We start from the raw sequence: 18,123 nt of genomic DNA, 5'->3' as shown, positions 1-18,123 counted from the left end.
GACTTGGTAGTTAAAATGTTGTTTAACAAAATTTCTTCAAATAGTAATATTACACTTAAATGGGGGTGAATATAGATGGACGGTGTTGAATTAAGTGCATAATTTCGAACCAAAAACACAAAAAACAACATGTGAACTTTAAGACGCGACTCATAATTCGAACCCGCAACCCACTGCTTTAAAATTATACCTTCTGCCATTAGAACAGTACGGGCACAATTACTTCAATAATTAATTATGTCACCATTTTAATGAGTATGAAGATTTGTATTTATTTAGTTATTTTGTATTTAAATATTCATTCCTACTTTAGTATATCAGAGATGATAAATTCACCTTTTAGATAAATAATTTAATTTATAAATAAATGATGTTTTTAACGATAACACGCGCACACGTACTTACCCTGTATTTAATATTCTACATTGCTAATTAACGACATAAATTTCAAAACCTTTGAGTTGTTATGTTTTACTTGAAAGTAAATTATTATAAATACCCGAGTATAAATAAAGTGCCTTATTTTTATTAGGTACTTACACCGACTTCCTATTTATACCTTTAATATTATTTCATTTACTTCTCTGCCCACATATAAAATAAACATGTATTCAATTTATTACAGGTACATCGAAAATATATGTCTATATAAATATTAGCTACACGCTGGTTCCCAACATTTTTGTACCTTTTCGTAAATAATATTAGATATTATAAAGTTAAAATGATTACATAATATATACTATATGACTAAAGACTAGCAAACAAATAGATTGTTTAACAAATCACAAAACTTATACCGTAAGAAAATAACGATTTCCATGGTTTTTTTAGCCCAGGTATAGTATTCTATATCTTATAATCTACTCTTTCCAGCGATCTCTCAATTATGTTGAAGGTATTGAGAAACCCATAACGTCATTCACTTGATCGAATCTCTATCTTCCACTTCGATCGTGTCATCTTCTAACTGTTTTTGTACCCCGCGTTGCTTTTAATTTTATTATAAAACATATTTTAAATAAAAAGGGGAATATGAAATGTGGGTTTTCTTCAGTGTTTGTGTATTTTTACTATTCTCATATTATTTTACTAAAAACAAAATTGGAAAAGTGTTGTTAGTTCTCTTTTCCAGAGTATCAAGACTTTGTAGGTTCTAATTGTACGTTTGCTTAATCAACTTGCATTTAGTTTATATATGTATATTGCAACTTCAACAATATCATCATCCATTCATCTTGATTGTAAAATTTCAGATACTATCGTTGTATTCTGAATTAAAATCGAGATATTATTGATGTCAAATAATGTCTTTAGATAATGTTGTTGATCCGTTAACAAGGTTTACGATTATAGTAATATAAAATGAATTAGGTACCTACTTCCATAAATTCAAATTTTTATAATGTATGGGAAACTTCAAATGTTTATATATCGTAAATTAAACTTCATAACCTTTGGAGCCTTCGAGTCCCGGACAAACTTTGTGTTTTATAATATAGATTATATATTTTATGTGCGGCACAAGACAATTCCTTTTTGCGCAATCTGGCCTAGGAAAGTCGAAAGGTTTTGACACCTATAATTTAATAGGAATATAAAACTTCTTATCTTTGCTTAAAGGGAGAGAGGTATGCCAGCAGAGGCACCTAGCGGAAAAATACGAAGCATGCAATTTGAGACATTTTTTGATAATTTACAATTTCAACTGTTTTAATTAATAAATATGTATCAGAAAACAATAAAAAGATTTTTTTAAGTCGATAAACTTACAATAAAATTGTAAAAAAATGTTATAAAATGTGAATTTGTCACAGGACATCTTATTATTACCTACATTATATTTTATGGTCATATTTATTATTAAAATTTAGTTTATTAAGTTTTCTATTTTTTCTCGTGTACTGTTGACTAATTCATCGTTTTAATATTTTTTTATATTTATTTTAAAAAACATCGAATTTTTATAAAATTATAAATGTGTATACTTGAAATCCTTTTTTATATCAAATCGAGCTTCAATATTGGGACCATACCTAAAATAAAATTTGATATAAATAAACTGTAATAATAAAATGTGGTCCTGTGACAAATTCACATTTTATAACATTTTTTTACAATTGTAAGTTTATCTTTGATTTTAGATACATACCTATTTATTAATTAACACAGTTGAAATTGTAAATTATCAAAAAAATGTCTCTTCGTATTTTTCCGCTAGGTCCCTCTGGTGGCATGCCTCTCCCCCTTAAGGAGAAAGACACTGGATGGTAGCGAGTTTCAGTGTTTTGGGTTCGTGGGTCTTAAAGTGTTTTCACTTAATAAGAGTTAGATAAAGCGTACGATGTAGGAAAATAATATATGTTGGTGGTTGATATATTATTCTGCTTATTCCGGGAAAACATAATATATGGTGGTTTCTTTGATAACGGTACAATGAACCACATCCAAAATAACACATTTGCTTATTCTATTCAATGTGGTGGATCTACCACGTTGCATTTTGAATAGACATTAAACAATACTGTATTTATAGATTTATTACTGAACCGAATTTGTAAGGCCGCTCTTCAACCGAAACGACTGCGACGCGATTTGTAGAAAATCACAAATAATATCCCCGACGATTGGATGATTTGTCTGTTTTTAAATCGGTTGCTATCGACACATCAAACGAAGAGGACGACTATTTTAATATAATTTATCGGTTTGCACGAAAATAAAGATGAGAAGATACATCGATGGATTAATGAACGATAACGGAAACATTTCTAAAGAACTATCAACAGAAAATTTGTCTTTTTTTTGGAATATCGAAAGTATTTTTTAATAGGCTTATCTAAAAATTGACACCGTATCTGGACTGCTCCTACACATACTTCTCTGCTATATCCTTTCTGTTGATATCCGATACTTAAACATATTTTTTTTTTCTACAGACTATACTAATGTCGCTCCTTCACCAGTGTAATAAGCGACTTTTGTGAAGCAATTACTCACATAAATCCAGTATTGTTAACTGTTGTTATATTTTAGACGGGATTAAAATTTGGGAGAGAAAAACCAGTGTTTAAATCCATTGTTTACACACAGGAATTTAAAAAAAAAATCGTGCACAATCATTTCAGATTTTCTGCACAGAATCAGTTTGCTCTTGATTTTTTGCAGATTCCGGTTAACATCACTCACATTTTTCTTAATTCGGTTCGTTACAAATCAATAAAAAAACATTTAGTTTTATCCTATAATATTTAAAGCTGTTTTCGACAAGTGGCCAACGCTAAATCAATCGTTTCATTGCAACAAGTCGCTTATAGATTTTGTGAAAATGCATGCGAATGACTCACTAAAGCCTCAATTACATTGAGCTTCTTTACGAGCTGTTTATTGGCGAATTTACAATCTGCCTGTAAAGTCGCCCAATGTAATCATCGAATAAGCTAATAAGCAGGTTGTAAACACTCCGAGAAAAGTTGAAAGCCGGTCAACTTTACACGCTACACGCCGGCGTGTGGGCCTACTGCGTCTGCGCAGTAGAGCGCAGTACCAACCTCCCGGTAAATAAACGAACTACGTTCCGTCAAAATAGTCACTGGCTTGTGGCTTCTCAGCGAATGGAAAGTTTTGTGTGTAATCATCAAATCGCAATAGCTGGATCGCCCGCTTTTAAATTCGCCAATAAACAGCTCGTAAAGAAGCTCAATGTAATTGAGGCTTAAGGGAACTCAAAAATGATCTGTTTTACAATCCTCTATTTAAAAGTAAAAAAAAAGTATTTAAAATTATATTATTATGTTGAAATGGTGACCATTGGAAAAGCAATCTGAAATACATTATACTTTATAGTTTTAATGCTATTTTTATCTCATAGATATAACTTAGGATAGCTCATAAATTTTAAGAACATAGGTATTTCGAATTAGTAAAAACATTTAAATTCTAAGCAGTCGAATCTAAATTTTAAATTGAAACAGCGAATATTATTTCATACGCATTTTTGTCTTTGTACGATTTTTAATTTATTTGAATTTGGAAGAGATCGTTATAAATATTTTATTCAAAATCCGAATCGAAAATTCGTAGCTGTATTAGTGAAATCCACTAAAACGTTTATACTGTGTGCTGTGTGAGTGCGTATGGAAAGCAATATTGGATTTAACCTTACCACTTTGATCTCGCAGTACGGAGAAAAGAATTTATTTTTTTGCCTCAGGTAAACTCAAAGTATATTAAAAGTATTCAGAATTCCAAGAGATTTCCCCATAGTAATAATATAATAATATGATGTTTGCTATGTGAAATTTATTTTTGTTTTGTACTTTTATACTTTATGTTTGATACGCAGACAATAATTTCCTCGTATCGTGTTTACAAAACAACCCCTTTCAATATATATTTATTTTTTATTTAATGAATAGCAATAATGTATTATCAGTATAATATAATTAAAACAAAGTCGTATCTACCTACTGAAAAGGGTATTACAACAATATTGTATTTTTCTTCTATAATATGACGTATAGTAAATATTATGCATAATAAATTATCATTACTGGTAACGGTAACAAACTGTAATATTAATCAGTTGTATACATGCCATAGAGCCTGCGGATGCCGAAAGGTGAAACCTGGATCTTTAATACCAATACTACATTACTTTCATTGATTAGGGTTTAAATAACTTTTAGATTACCCTTGACGAATTTTCGAATTCGAATATTCAAGGGAACTGTACCAATTACTGAATACTTTTTGTTAAAGAAATAATTAAAATTGTTGTAGGTTTTGTAAATTTTTCATTCTATTTAATTTAAGTTTTTGCATTTTTTTAAATTTTTTTAAAAAATATGTTTTTGTAAAAGCTTTTATTTCAATAATTTTGCAGACAAACAATTGCTTTGAACTTTAAACATATATATCACTAATTCTCACAATAGTACCTACATACTATTTATTGCAGGCGTTTTATAAACTCTTTACTGAACACTGTCTACTTCTTCAGAAAGTTTAGTATATAGTATTAGGGACCTATTCATATTCAGTACAGTCCATCTACTCTCATATTTTTCAGTAAAAACAGTAACTATCGACACTTTATGTGCATAAAAAATATTCTTTAAAATAAATCTTGTTTTTAATATACCAAAATAATTTTGATAATAGAATAATATTATAGTTAGACACGTGTTAATTTATTACATTTAATTTAATATTCGTTTGTGCTATTTAGCTGTAAAACTAAACAATGTTAATTAATTTGATTATAATATTATATTATTGTTCCCTTATTAATGAGCTTCGCAGTATATGTGATAAATAAGGTAACATTATATCCTAACTTACGGATTATATTGAAGCCTTACAATTCATAAATCCGTTAAGTAATTAATTCTTGGTATCTCTAATTAATTAACAATTATTGATGACTATGCTATTTTAAAGAAACCGTTGATATATTACTAAAGAAACTTATTCTTATACTTACAAAGCTTTTCATTATTATAATAAAGCTTTTGTAAAACTGTTTGTTTTTTTTCAATACAATACTCCATAAATGATTTGTACTAATTGTTATTTAAATAATACAAAAAAAAATATATTGTATATATTTTTTTAGTGATTTATGAAATAATAAATTATTTTTAAGTGTTTTTTTCGCATCGGAATACATCGATCAAGTATTATTTTTTTGATAAATTATTCAATAAAACCGCAAAAATTATAAGTGTTTTCGATAGTTATTTCTGTCGGGAAATATTAAAGTTAAAGGGGTTGGAGAAATTATATATTTGGGAATATTAATATAAAATTACAAATGGGGTCGTCCAAACAATATACTTGTGTTAGTGTAAATGGGGCTACAGCTGCTGTATGCCGTTACAATGTTACATATATAATGTATTTATATATGAATAATAAATAGCATAATAATTCTATGTATTTTATAATATGAATACAAATACATACTCCTAGATAGCATTCACCACAGAACTGTCAACATGTAAAACCCTTTATAATATTATACTCCTTTTTGAGATATACATTTAGCTAATTATATATTTAAGGTGTACATCGTAAATTCTGTTTAAACAGAATATATTAATATGTATTTTTGAAAAACATGAATAGTTAATTATAATAAATTGTTGAAATTCACTCCTACAACGTGACGTAAATTGCTATATTTAATATATTTATTTATCAGACTATTATCTAAGTTCTTTGAATGTCTTTTCATATTATATAAAAACTAACAGAAGAACATATTATTATCAAATATATTATTAGTTTATTATAAATTTACATATTATTATACTTAATATATAATAAAACAATCGTATTCATATTGAATTTTTATATAAATGGGTATTATAAAATTTATGAATTGTTGTATAATACGTTTCACCAGTTAATTTTTGATTGGACACGGTGGGTTCGCTCCCAAGACCATTGATCTTGGACTCACCTGACCAACATTTCCTTTTGGCGGAGAACTGCAGGATGCAAACCACATAATCTGGGAATGTTCGATAATGTGCTCCAAGAGGGAAGAGATGCTCAAGTCGGTTCAACCAGCTGTTGTGCCCATTGGGCCGTCCGACCTGGTCGCCACAAAGTCCAATTTTGCGGACGTGAAGACCTTTGTATGTCCATATTGTTTTTGTAATATTTATTGACTAGAATCATTATTTTTGTTAATTTACAGTGGCCTTCTCTGCCGTGGGCACTTTTAGTAAGTCTTTGTAAAATCAGTCAAAGCATATTTGAGTTCGTACTTGGGTATCTGCTCCGGAGACATTCCCAGTCATAAAAACCTATGCTGATGCTTTCCATCTAAACGTAGAGCCTCGTGTTACACTCGATTAAGACCGAATGTGGCGCGAGAGGGTTGGTTTGGACGAGTCTATGTTTGTGTTGTACGTGGAAGGCAAAGTGTTATATTATGTGTTCTTTGGGTTTCACGGGATAATACCTGTGGGTCTATTCTATACTCATCGACCGCTCAAGTGATAAAGTGATAAATATTATCAAACTTAGGGTAGGTTTGTATCAAATTATTAGCACTTATTGTAACAATTACAATATGTGGATTGTAATTGTTGCAATAAATGCTATATTTTAACAGCAGAAAGAGAGGCGCTGTTAAAATGTAGCGCTTATTGCAACAATAACAACCAAGTGCTAACACTTCGATACAAACCTACCCTAAGATTGATAATATTTATCACTTTATCACTTCAGTGGTCGATAAGTACAGAATAGACCCACCCACTGGTGTAGTAATTTGCACCCAGGTACAATTTACAAATACTTGATTGCGCGTGCAATTGAGTCAAAATCGATATTAGACCCTTTGCCTACCTTAGACAGAAATAATATCGGCAGACCTCAGTCGATGATTTGATAATTTTTCAATGTTTAAAACCTGTCAATTATCTTTGCTAACCGAATCGTTTGCCGTTATTGTTTTGCGTGTTGGGCACGATGCGCCGTTAGGACACCAGAACAAGGCACAGCTTCAAAGCCCACACGTACTCGTCTCCGGCCTTCTGCGACCATTGTGGATCTCTCCTCTACGGCCTTCTCCACCAGGGTCTCAAATGCCAAGGTAAACGGATCACGACACACTTCTCAGGTCTACCTTGATCCACCGCATTAAGGTTCTGCGGAGGGACGCCAAAGTTTTGCGGCTTGTAACCCACATGTTTTCTACTGCCAGTTAATCACAGTGATGCGCTTTTTAGACTAACTAATAACTGCCTCGTATTGTTTACTATTGCAGTCTTATGCCATATCCACACTGGCAACAAGTTGCTGGCAACCTCATTAAATTTTACGATAATTAACATAATTATCTTAAAATCTGACGAGGTTGCCAGCAACTTGTTGCCAGTGTGGACCCGGCATTATATTCTCGTAAAGGTCCATTTATATACTATTCATTCAGCAGAAATGACATTTTCGAAAATGTTTATACTAACAGACACGTGGAATGTAATAAAATAAAAATAGAAAAGGATTATAAATAATTTAAAAATATATAACCACTTGAAAAAATCTTTTTTAAAAATGACGACACAGCAGAATTCGAACCTGCGCCATCATAGATTCACGCCCATGCACTCTGACCACTAAGCTATGCGTGCCTTACCTAATTGCGATGAATTCAACTAATGTTTATTTCAATATTCTCTGAAGCGCTTTCTAAGTCACGTAATTACTAACTGGTGTCAAGATCACTCCAAAATATTGTTATAACGCACTTGCACTTGCTAATAATTTAATAAACTACTTTTTTTATTCAACGAATAATTCACAAGATTTAAGAATGTTACATTCTTTTATTGAACATACATAGTTTGAAAACACTTCTAAAGTTCGTCCCAATGGTTTCTTGGGACATTGTTTCAGAAAATTTTGATGGGATAATTATTTAAACACTCAGCAATAAATTGTAATATAGTAATAAAACATTTCTGTGCTATAACTATGGTGCTATCGTACAAATTTAAACGCTTTGATAGATATAAAATGAACAGTGCATAGTAGGCAGTGACCTTTGTTATTAATATTTAATTTTTCAATTCTGAAAATAGACTTTAAATCACTTTTTTTTAATTGGGTCACATTAAACCTTTTTTTGCTCTATTACCAAATGCGATGAAAGTTGCATTATGGTATGATTGCATTATTACTATATGAGGAAGTCCAGAGAGGACCAAACAATACCTAAATGCATACCTGTGCATTTAATGCATAAAAATGGAAGACAAAAATGTACATTGTTTATAATATAATGCTAAACGAAGAAGATTAAGATAGAATAAAAAAATCCTCCTAGGTATTTAACTGTGCATCCAATGCTCAAAACAGATACGCAGAATGAGTATGCTGTATATCGTGTCCTAGAGCTTATGGATCATAAATATATAAACAAATTACATTTAAAAAATTGTCAAATTAAACCACTGATATACCAACAAAATATTTTCAATGTTGATGTCAATATGGCACGATCCATATAGATGTATGAATCTGCTCATAGATTTTTATGTGTCGTGTCTGATGTAGATATGAATGGACCTTAATTGCTCTAATTCAATTTACTACTACGGACTCACCTACCTTTTAATTATAAAACTGTTCAAACTCAGAACTAAAGAAAATAAAGATCATTTACCGCAAGTATGCATGCTGGCCTTAGGGTCAGATAACCCATCCGAATACGTTATATTGATTTTCAATGGATGTACTTTCATAATCTTCCACGTGCAAACTACCCGATATAATACTTTTACACAGGATCTTTATAATATATTGATGTATGAAAAATTCATCTCCGCGTATTGGTTAGACATATCGCGAGCCTAAAATACTACAAGGTTCTAAATGTTCATCCTTGAGAAAACAAACCTAATAATGACGTAATATTCTAAGCTGCTTCATTATTACTTTTGTTTCGCCAAGGACAAACACTTTGTACCTTTTAGTTCTGCACTTGCGATATCTATTAGTATACCTATTATTATCTTCTATATCGTCAATTTTTCTTGGAAATTATTAAGGCTTTAGACATAAAATGAAATAACAACATTCAGGCTAACATTTTTTACTTTCATAACGTCTACGTGATCTGTAGAAAAATACTACGCTTTCGGTTTCGAATTCATCAATTTCGAAAAGAAAATTCATTGATAATATCTCTTTTTGGTCGTACACTCATGGCTGAGGTTCGTGGCCACTTTTTAATTTTGCCATGATCTTCCGCTTCTCTCAAGGCAGAATGAATAGTGCCCCAGTCAGCTCTTTCAGCGCGCAGACGCTCTTCCTCTGATTCGCCTTCCCTGAGGCCACAAAACCACCAGTATCTCCAGGTTGTCCGGTCCGCGCCGGACAATATGTCCAAAAAACTGCAGAATGCGTCTCAGACATATTGTCGAGAGCCGTTCCTTTATCTGCAGTCTATGGATGATTGACTGGTTCGTCCTGTGATCTGTCCAAGAAATGCCAAGCATTCGGCGCCAACACCACATCTCAAAGGCATTGATAATATAACCCTTATAATGTTGGACCCACTTTGGCTATCGCGCCATGTCGATTGTAAGTCTTAATAAAATGACATATTTTTACGTTAGATTCTTTCGACTGCTACTCGTATCTAACATTAATACATAATATAGTCTACTCTTACAAAGTGCAGGTCGATTTATAATACTGCTTCTACTAAAATGTTGCAAGTTAGCTCGGCTTAATTAGACAGAAATAAAATTGAAAATAATGCTATCGTCGTACGTAAGATAGTCGCTTCTCTGTTTTACTCATAAACACAATGCAGACAATACATCGACGTAAATTTATAATGTGTTCATAGAATCTTATATGATGCTAATAGAGTGCTTACATAAAATCTAATATTTAAATTTCATGAATGTTATGTAGTTTACGGATAATATATTTATTTATCCGTAATAGTATTGTTGTATTTAGATCATTGCTTTATATTATTTGGTTAATATATTTTGATCCAATAAACATATAAATTACTAAGCTAAAAATATAATAACTGTTATCTTTTCTATAATATGTACTGATAGACACAATTAAGAGTTTTTTTTAATAATTTATTCATTTCTTCGCAAGCTGTTTCTATATATATTTCAAGGCCGGATATTATATTCAGGCAGTGGCACTGAATTAAGAAGTACGATGATAGTGTTAGTTATCGATTATCTTCGAATGAAATGCGGTAACCTACCTGTTCGCAGTAAATAAAGATTTTCGATTGCATTTCAATATGCAACTATCACTACCATCGTAGTTTACAGTTTCGTGTCACGGCCTGACGATAATAGTGGGTCTTGGTAAATTTCTATCATTATTGAGGTTTTTCGAAAACTTTTAAGCAAAACATTGTGATTCACTGGTTGTAAAAAAAACTATATATATATTATACAATGAAATGCGTTTTGTCCACCCGTTTACCCAAAGCTGAGCTTATCACTTGATTTTTAAACACTTCTATGAACATTGTTTCAACCGTGAGACTGTCTATTTCCAAAGAGCCCTCAATTCAGCTCGAGAATCCCGTCTATTGTGTTCGTCTTTTTGGATTGATTGGGATTTTATTGTGACCGTTTTAAATACACTTATTTTGTCGTAAATTGCATTAAATTGTTATAAGTAGATAATATTATTGTAGCCTAAGAAGTATTATTGCTATCGAATCGCTTTAAAAACACACTCTTACAGTATGAAATCCAGTAAAAACCTATCAAACATTTAAATCACGCATATATATATGGTTACAAATATTATAAAAAAATACTAATACACAATTCACTATTTATACGTGTAATCCAAGATTTTTTTTAATCGATATTCTACCCTTTGATTGAGTACCTACCAGAATGTTCTTATTTTAAAAATATCAATGATTAATTATTTAATTCATTGTCTCATTGAAAGGGGCATTATATTACAACACAGTGTTTAATGTTTTATAAATATCGTACAGTAATAGCAGGTGTCATTCATATATGATGTTACTCCCTAAGAGGCTGGAGGAGGTTATATAGGTATATATCAGTGTCGAAGAGCGGAGGCTCTGGTGATCCGACATAAATAGTGCACACTAAACTTTATCAGTCATACTTAAAAATACAAATTGCAGATGGTGTTAGTTAGTTTTTAGAATTCAATTAAACCCTGTCTAAACCAAACCGTAATCGTTAGATGAATATTTTTTATCTATCATGACTTCGCTTACGCAGGTTGAGTTTAGTTTTAAAAACTAACCAACACTATCTTCAATTTGTATTATTAGTTCAATTAAAACAAATAAGTATGTCTGACAAACTTTTGGGCGCACTATTATGTCTAATCTTAATAGCCTACCTCCACCCTTTATCACTGATTTATAAAGTTAGATATTGTGATTTGTGATGAAATGAATGGTTGTAGAAAATGTGACGGCACAAATGCAACAAAAATTTTCCAAAACCAATTTTTTTTCCTGAGAACAAGAGAACATCACATATACCTACGTACATGCAAATTTTCAATATAAAACAAGCATTATTTTTAACAGCTTACCATATTCCAAATTCACACTTTAGTACCGCTGCCTGACTATAGTGGGTCTTGTGAAATACTTTATATTACAAATAGGCGATAGAATAAATCTTATAACAATTTTTGCAATTGCGTTACGACAATATTCCAAAATGAGTGTTTTTCATCGTCAAAATACATCTGTCTCATGTTTTTTTTTTCACTTTCATCTCTCACACAGAAAATACAATTTTTGCATTCGCACATAACCCACAACACTTGATGTACAAATTTATTTCACGTCTCTTGCGAAATAATCCACACACAGTAAATACTTTTATATTATACAAAAAACAACCCATTTTCTATCAATATTTTGTCCATAAAATATGCACGATTGTACGTACATTTCAATTCTTCACTCTTTCTACTTTTTTTTCAATATTGCATCGAAATGTTTTATTTATTGTACATTTTGTATATTTATTTTGTTTATATACACGTTGCATATAAATAAATTCAACCCTTAAATATAAAATTAATTAATATTTATAATTAACTGTACGCGAATAACATTATTTGTAAAATATGTTCTTCATTTCACAATTTAAGAAATTTACTTAACAAGTTTTTAATGACGTTAAGTTTGCTTAAGTATAGATTATCAGTGTTTACGAAAGCATTATACTGGAATCATTCTACAGTGGCACCATTGGCGATTCGCATGTGTATTGTTTGCACATTTATTGCAAAGCTAGCAAACAATACCACTACAACTGTCAATGGCTTTTGCCTTACCACTTTAGAATAATTCCAGTCTATCTTTACCAATATAAAATATATCAATGTTTACTTGATTTTATGGTTTCGACGATAATTAATCGTAATTTAATTCCATAAAAATCATATGTATCTTTAAAATGATTAATTTGTTCAAGATCTTACTCATATTTACACTTAACAAAAAAACAGAGTTACATTAATTACTGGGATGCTGTTTACAGGGGTCAATGTCAAAAATTTTTACAAGAAAGCATTTCTGTGATTTTTCGCTAACGTAATTTTATTTATCTATTCATAAAATTAAGTAAAATAGTAATGTCTAGACAATATTGTGATTTTCAAATGTAATTTTTCGATATTGAATTTATTTGATTTTCCTATTTCAGGATCACAGATTGGGTTCAGTACTTGAGTATTTCTGTATAGAAATACTACTAAATAGTTTGCCAGTGAATATAAGCTAATATCAAGAAATGCCAATAGTTACTGAAGGCATAGTAAACGTTACCATGATGTCATTCGACTTGTGCCGAATGTTTTAAAATTGAAAGAATAATAGCATTAATTTAAAATATGCTACTTAACAACACGTCTGTGAAATTAAGAACTTTGTAAGATGGTTTGGCAATCATTTGTCTTTACGATACGAATCTCTTTAAATCAGTAATAATCTTTAATTTCCATTTAATATATCGACATTCTGATGACAAATATCCAAAAAATGACAATGACCCTTCTAAACGTATACCGGAAGTTAATACGTTTTTTAAAATATATCTCCACAAATTCTTCATACATTTTAAATCACAATAAATATTTAAGTCATCTTGAAATAATTTAATCATTATGAATTAAATTATATCATAATTATATCAATCGACTCATACTCAACATAACTTCTCCGCTCCATCGCTTTACTACTAAGAGTACAACAATAAAAAAAGCTCACTTACATCTTATCTTAATATTTTTCCAGCGTTGTGCTTATCTTGTGTTTCCTAATACAAAGAAAATAATACGCTATACACAATGATAAATTTCCAGATTATAATATTATTATTTTGTTCGGAATGAAAACTTTTGTTGTCCAGGAATGCCAAAAGCTCACACTCCTGTGAAATGTGTTATACTTATACATATATTTCCAACTTTCTACTTAAAAGTTATTGCAGGACTTTTTCAGATCGTTGTGTAGATTGAAAAATTGTGTGTGTCGTTGTTATACATTCTTTATAATATAATATAGCATTTAATATTTTGTTTTGTTTTAAATATAACAAAAAAGTTTTACCCCAGTAATAAATAATCTTATTAATATTGCCAAACGCTACTTTTAAAAAATACATATTCATTAAAATATCCTTGCTATTGTGTTTTGTCCAATAAATGCCAATAATAATGATTATTATTTTCAGGTTTAATGAAATTATATCATAAATAAGATTACCTTGACACATAAATCAAACCATGTCTTCAATCATTCTCATTTTAAAAAAAAACTTCAAAATTTTCTAGCTGCATTATATTTTCGTCTGTCATCTTTTCATTACGATTTTTTTCATCCTTATAAAAAAAAGATTATTTTTCGTAATTTAAGTATTTTTTTTAAATTATTCTAAATTTATTATTATTTGCACAATCTTCCGCTGAGTTATTACCTACTATTATTTGAACAGGCATTGCGTAAATTTAAATGATTTTCGTATTCATTTCTATGTGACCAGCGTGACGCTCATTTAAAACATAATTTAAACGAAGCCTTCGTACTTTCACAAAGTATACTGGGCGTATGTGCACAGTATAGTACTACGTTTAGTACACTGAGAGCTTTCTAGGAAACTTTTGTTCTGAAAGTGTCGCTTGGGCGCTTTACTTGCAGTGAAGTGCGTAATTTGACGCTCATTTAAATGGTACTCGATTTTTTTAAACGTTATAAAGGACAATTCGTCAGCTGAAACCAGAACTATTCTAACTCACATTTGAAATATTTTGCAGAAGAGTTTTTTGAAACAGCCCACTTCAATTATTTATTATTTATATGGACAAGTGTATGCACCATTTTTTTCATCAATAATCCTACTAAAATATGATGCATCTATTTATCCATAAAGATAATAAATAATTTCAGTAAGTTGTTTCAAAAAACTCTCTCCTCAAAAATTTCAAATGTAAGTTAGAATAATAAATTCTGCATTCAGCTGACGAATTATTATTTAACATTTTTAAAATATGTTAAAAAAATAACGTATATTATAATAATAACATTATAATAAAACTGTAACATACTTTTTTTAAATAACGTATTTTTACGTTAAAAATAAAAAAATTTCTAATACGCAGAAAAAATCTTTTGTCGAAAACTGTCGATTTTGAGTATATATTTTGATTGTTATCGTTTTCCAAATATATCTGTCTCAATTTCACCATTGCGTTTAACGCATGCGTTCTAAGTATACGCACAATAAACTTGACTAAACCGTGACTCGAAAACTATAGTTAGGTAAATTTAGTTGACATTCACAAGTCACAAATGTTGATTATTGATCTGAAAAAATAATTGCAACCAAATCGCAACATGCTTGTCGCTTTTTGTTATAGTTTCCTCCGCTGTCTGTCAAAACGCACGACACGACAATATATACCTCGTATATGTAATAATAATATTTATTCGGTGTGTTCATGCGAAACTGACATTTTGGCTATATGGAAAAAAATCGAATTTGTATTGAGATCGATAAATCAATTTGTTTGGCTAGTCTGAATTCGGGAACTGACTGAAGATGCAGCCGTTTTCGCTTATTCGAACGCGAAATCTCGTGTAAAATACGACTGCGTTGAACGCATTAGCGAAATTGAGACTCTATCATTGTAAATAATTCATGTACGCCATAATTAAGTGTACACATGTCCCAATTATAAAAATGTACTTATACGTAGCACGCCACTGGTGTACGAATAGCCCTTGGGTGTTATAAAATATACCGCGTTGCTAACTACCCGAGTAATTGATGGTATATTTTTTGGAGACTGGAAAATATGTTTTAATAGATGAGATCCTTCGTGGAGTGTAAAATACATTTATTCCAAATTTTAAAAAAATCAAGAGTTAATATTGTTCATCAAGAACAATTTTGTGTACCCTTACCAATTTCTTTTAATTTGTTTTAACTGTCAATTCATGGTGGAACTGCATTGTATTGTTGTTTTTATTTAATAAAACGCAATTTTTTTTATAGTACTTATTCCACTTTAATTAATATATTAGGACCGGTTTCGTCCGCCTCAGTGGGACATTTTCAACTGAATACATTTTTTTTAAAACAATATTTATCAAACAAAATTCAAAGCGATAGAAATAATATAACAATAGGTACATAATAATTATCCGTCCAATAATACCTTCCCAATAACAGACTAATTTAAAACTAATGAGGTTGGACATTAATATTTCATACTACGTCAGGGGCATTAAACAAATTATTTAAAATATTAACAAACCACAAAATATGAAACAATCTACACTTACAATAACATTAATATCAACAAATAACCGGTCCTAATATATTAATTAAAGTGGAATAAGTACTATAAAAAATTGCGTTTTATTAAATAAAAACAACAATACCCTTACCAAATCAAAAACTCTCTAATTAGGAATATTATTACATGAATGAAATAAAATCATTATTCACGCATAACTTTTACGGTCCTAACACATTATCGTTAATTAAAAGCTTCATAAACGCGCGGACGAATATTAACATACATTTTTAATGTGACGCATACATACTTGACGTGAAAGTGGCACCACCGTTTTCACGCGTATGCCGGCGTTTGTGGCGCTTCTAAAAGACGCCGATGTGTAAGGACATTTTTAACTAGCTTATTTTTTAATCCACGATGTACTATTCCATGATTTTTATGACTATCAACATAATTATGACATTATATTACACACATTATATTAGTTTACTTATAAAATAATATGTATATATATATATATATATTCTACATTATATTGAACACGACTGGTGACGATGTATCCACCAATCCCTCGATAACTTGTAATCCTCTTCTTTTCTGACTCTTCAATCCAGGATGGATCGTAGTCTTGTCAACCAGACTTTTCCATGTTGCTCTATCCTCCGCATTTCTTCTGATTACGCACAATTATTTCTGTAGGTCATCATGCCACCAAAGTCGCGATCTTGCCATATCCCATATTCCTTCTAGCTAGAGCACTAAACTTGAGACACTACACAAGCATTAAAAAATCAGGTGAAGATACTATAACGTTATTAAACGAAACGTCACCCCTGTATATATTGAAATAATATAACACGAATTGATATTTTCTATGATAGGTACCCATCTTAATAAGTACATATTCGGATGTAATAAGTATTGCAGAGCCGAAGTTCGAGTAAAATCACTCATTCATATCTTATTGTGACACGAGGCTATTATGCCCGTTTCAGACGGGACACCGGTGTCGCGCTCGATATAATATATAAAGCCTTTGTATTCGAATAAACGGGCCTTTGTATTATGTTAATGAACGCCCAGAGCTAATGAGTCAACGCATAATTTCGCGTTATAAATTAGAACATAAAACTGACTGCGGTAATAAAAACAAGTGTATCAGCGGCTTGAGAATGTAGCGGCCGACGGAAAAGAGTATCGGACACGCGTTGACTCATTAGCTCTGGGGCATTCTTAAACATAATACAAAGGCCTTTTCATTCGAATACAAAGGACTCCTTATTATATACGAGCGCGACACCGGTGTCCCGTCTGTAACGGGCCTTAGTGTATATGTCGGTAACCTACATTTTTACTTTTTTTATTTTTTTCTTGATTATGATTCTGTACCTAAGTACTTTTCGTATGTATTTTCATTAAATCTCAAATATCCATGGAATATGTGATAGCCCATGTATATTGAATATTAATTTAAGATTTCATTCAAAGTATTTTTATTATGTTATTTTTATTATATATTGGGGGCGGTCCAGATCCCATGTCAGCTATACGCTGTGACGTTTCGTTTCGTAATTGTATAGTATCATCGTTATCTGTATAATCCTATGTGGATATTGACCGCTACCTGAAGTTTCAAACATATTTTTACGTTAAATGGTTGTTAGCCATTCGTTCAACTATTAGATCCACGCTCTAAATTCATGACACGTATCCAAAAAAATACTTTCTTGATGATTCCAAAACACGAGATTAAAAAGTGTTAATTCAAAAGTTGGAAACTGGCCCATCCCATTAGATCCACGCGTT

At 30.7% G+C, this 18,123-nt stretch overlaps 1 protein-coding gene across 2 annotated transcripts in view; it reads left to right on the top strand.

The window, feature by feature from the left end:
• Window positions 1–18,123, top strand: part of LOC147073847 (protein kinase C, brain isozyme-like) — a 546,718-nt gene that overhangs the window by 483,326 nt on the left and 45,269 nt on the right. The window contains exon 4 of one of the 2 annotated variants that reach the window (XM_085944925.1): window positions 7,498–7,609. The exons of the other annotated variant lie outside the window; for it this stretch is intronic. Within the exon in view, the coding sequence (XP_085801051.1) occupies window positions 7,498–7,609 (112 nt within the window). The remainder of the gene's footprint in view (window positions 1–7,497; window positions 7,610–18,123) is intronic. 2 annotated transcript variants of the gene reach the window in all.

This window comes from Rhyacophila brunnea, unplaced genomic scaffold (genome assembly GCF_057557595.1).
Source record: "Rhyacophila brunnea isolate RB1 unplaced genomic scaffold, BYU_Rbru_1.0 scaffold_17, whole genome shotgun sequence".
Classification (NCBI taxonomy): domain Eukaryota; kingdom Metazoa; phylum Arthropoda; class Insecta; order Trichoptera; family Rhyacophilidae; genus Rhyacophila; species Rhyacophila brunnea.
Note: the sequence above shows the minus strand (reverse complement) of the source record. Positions and strands in the feature narration are given on the sequence as shown.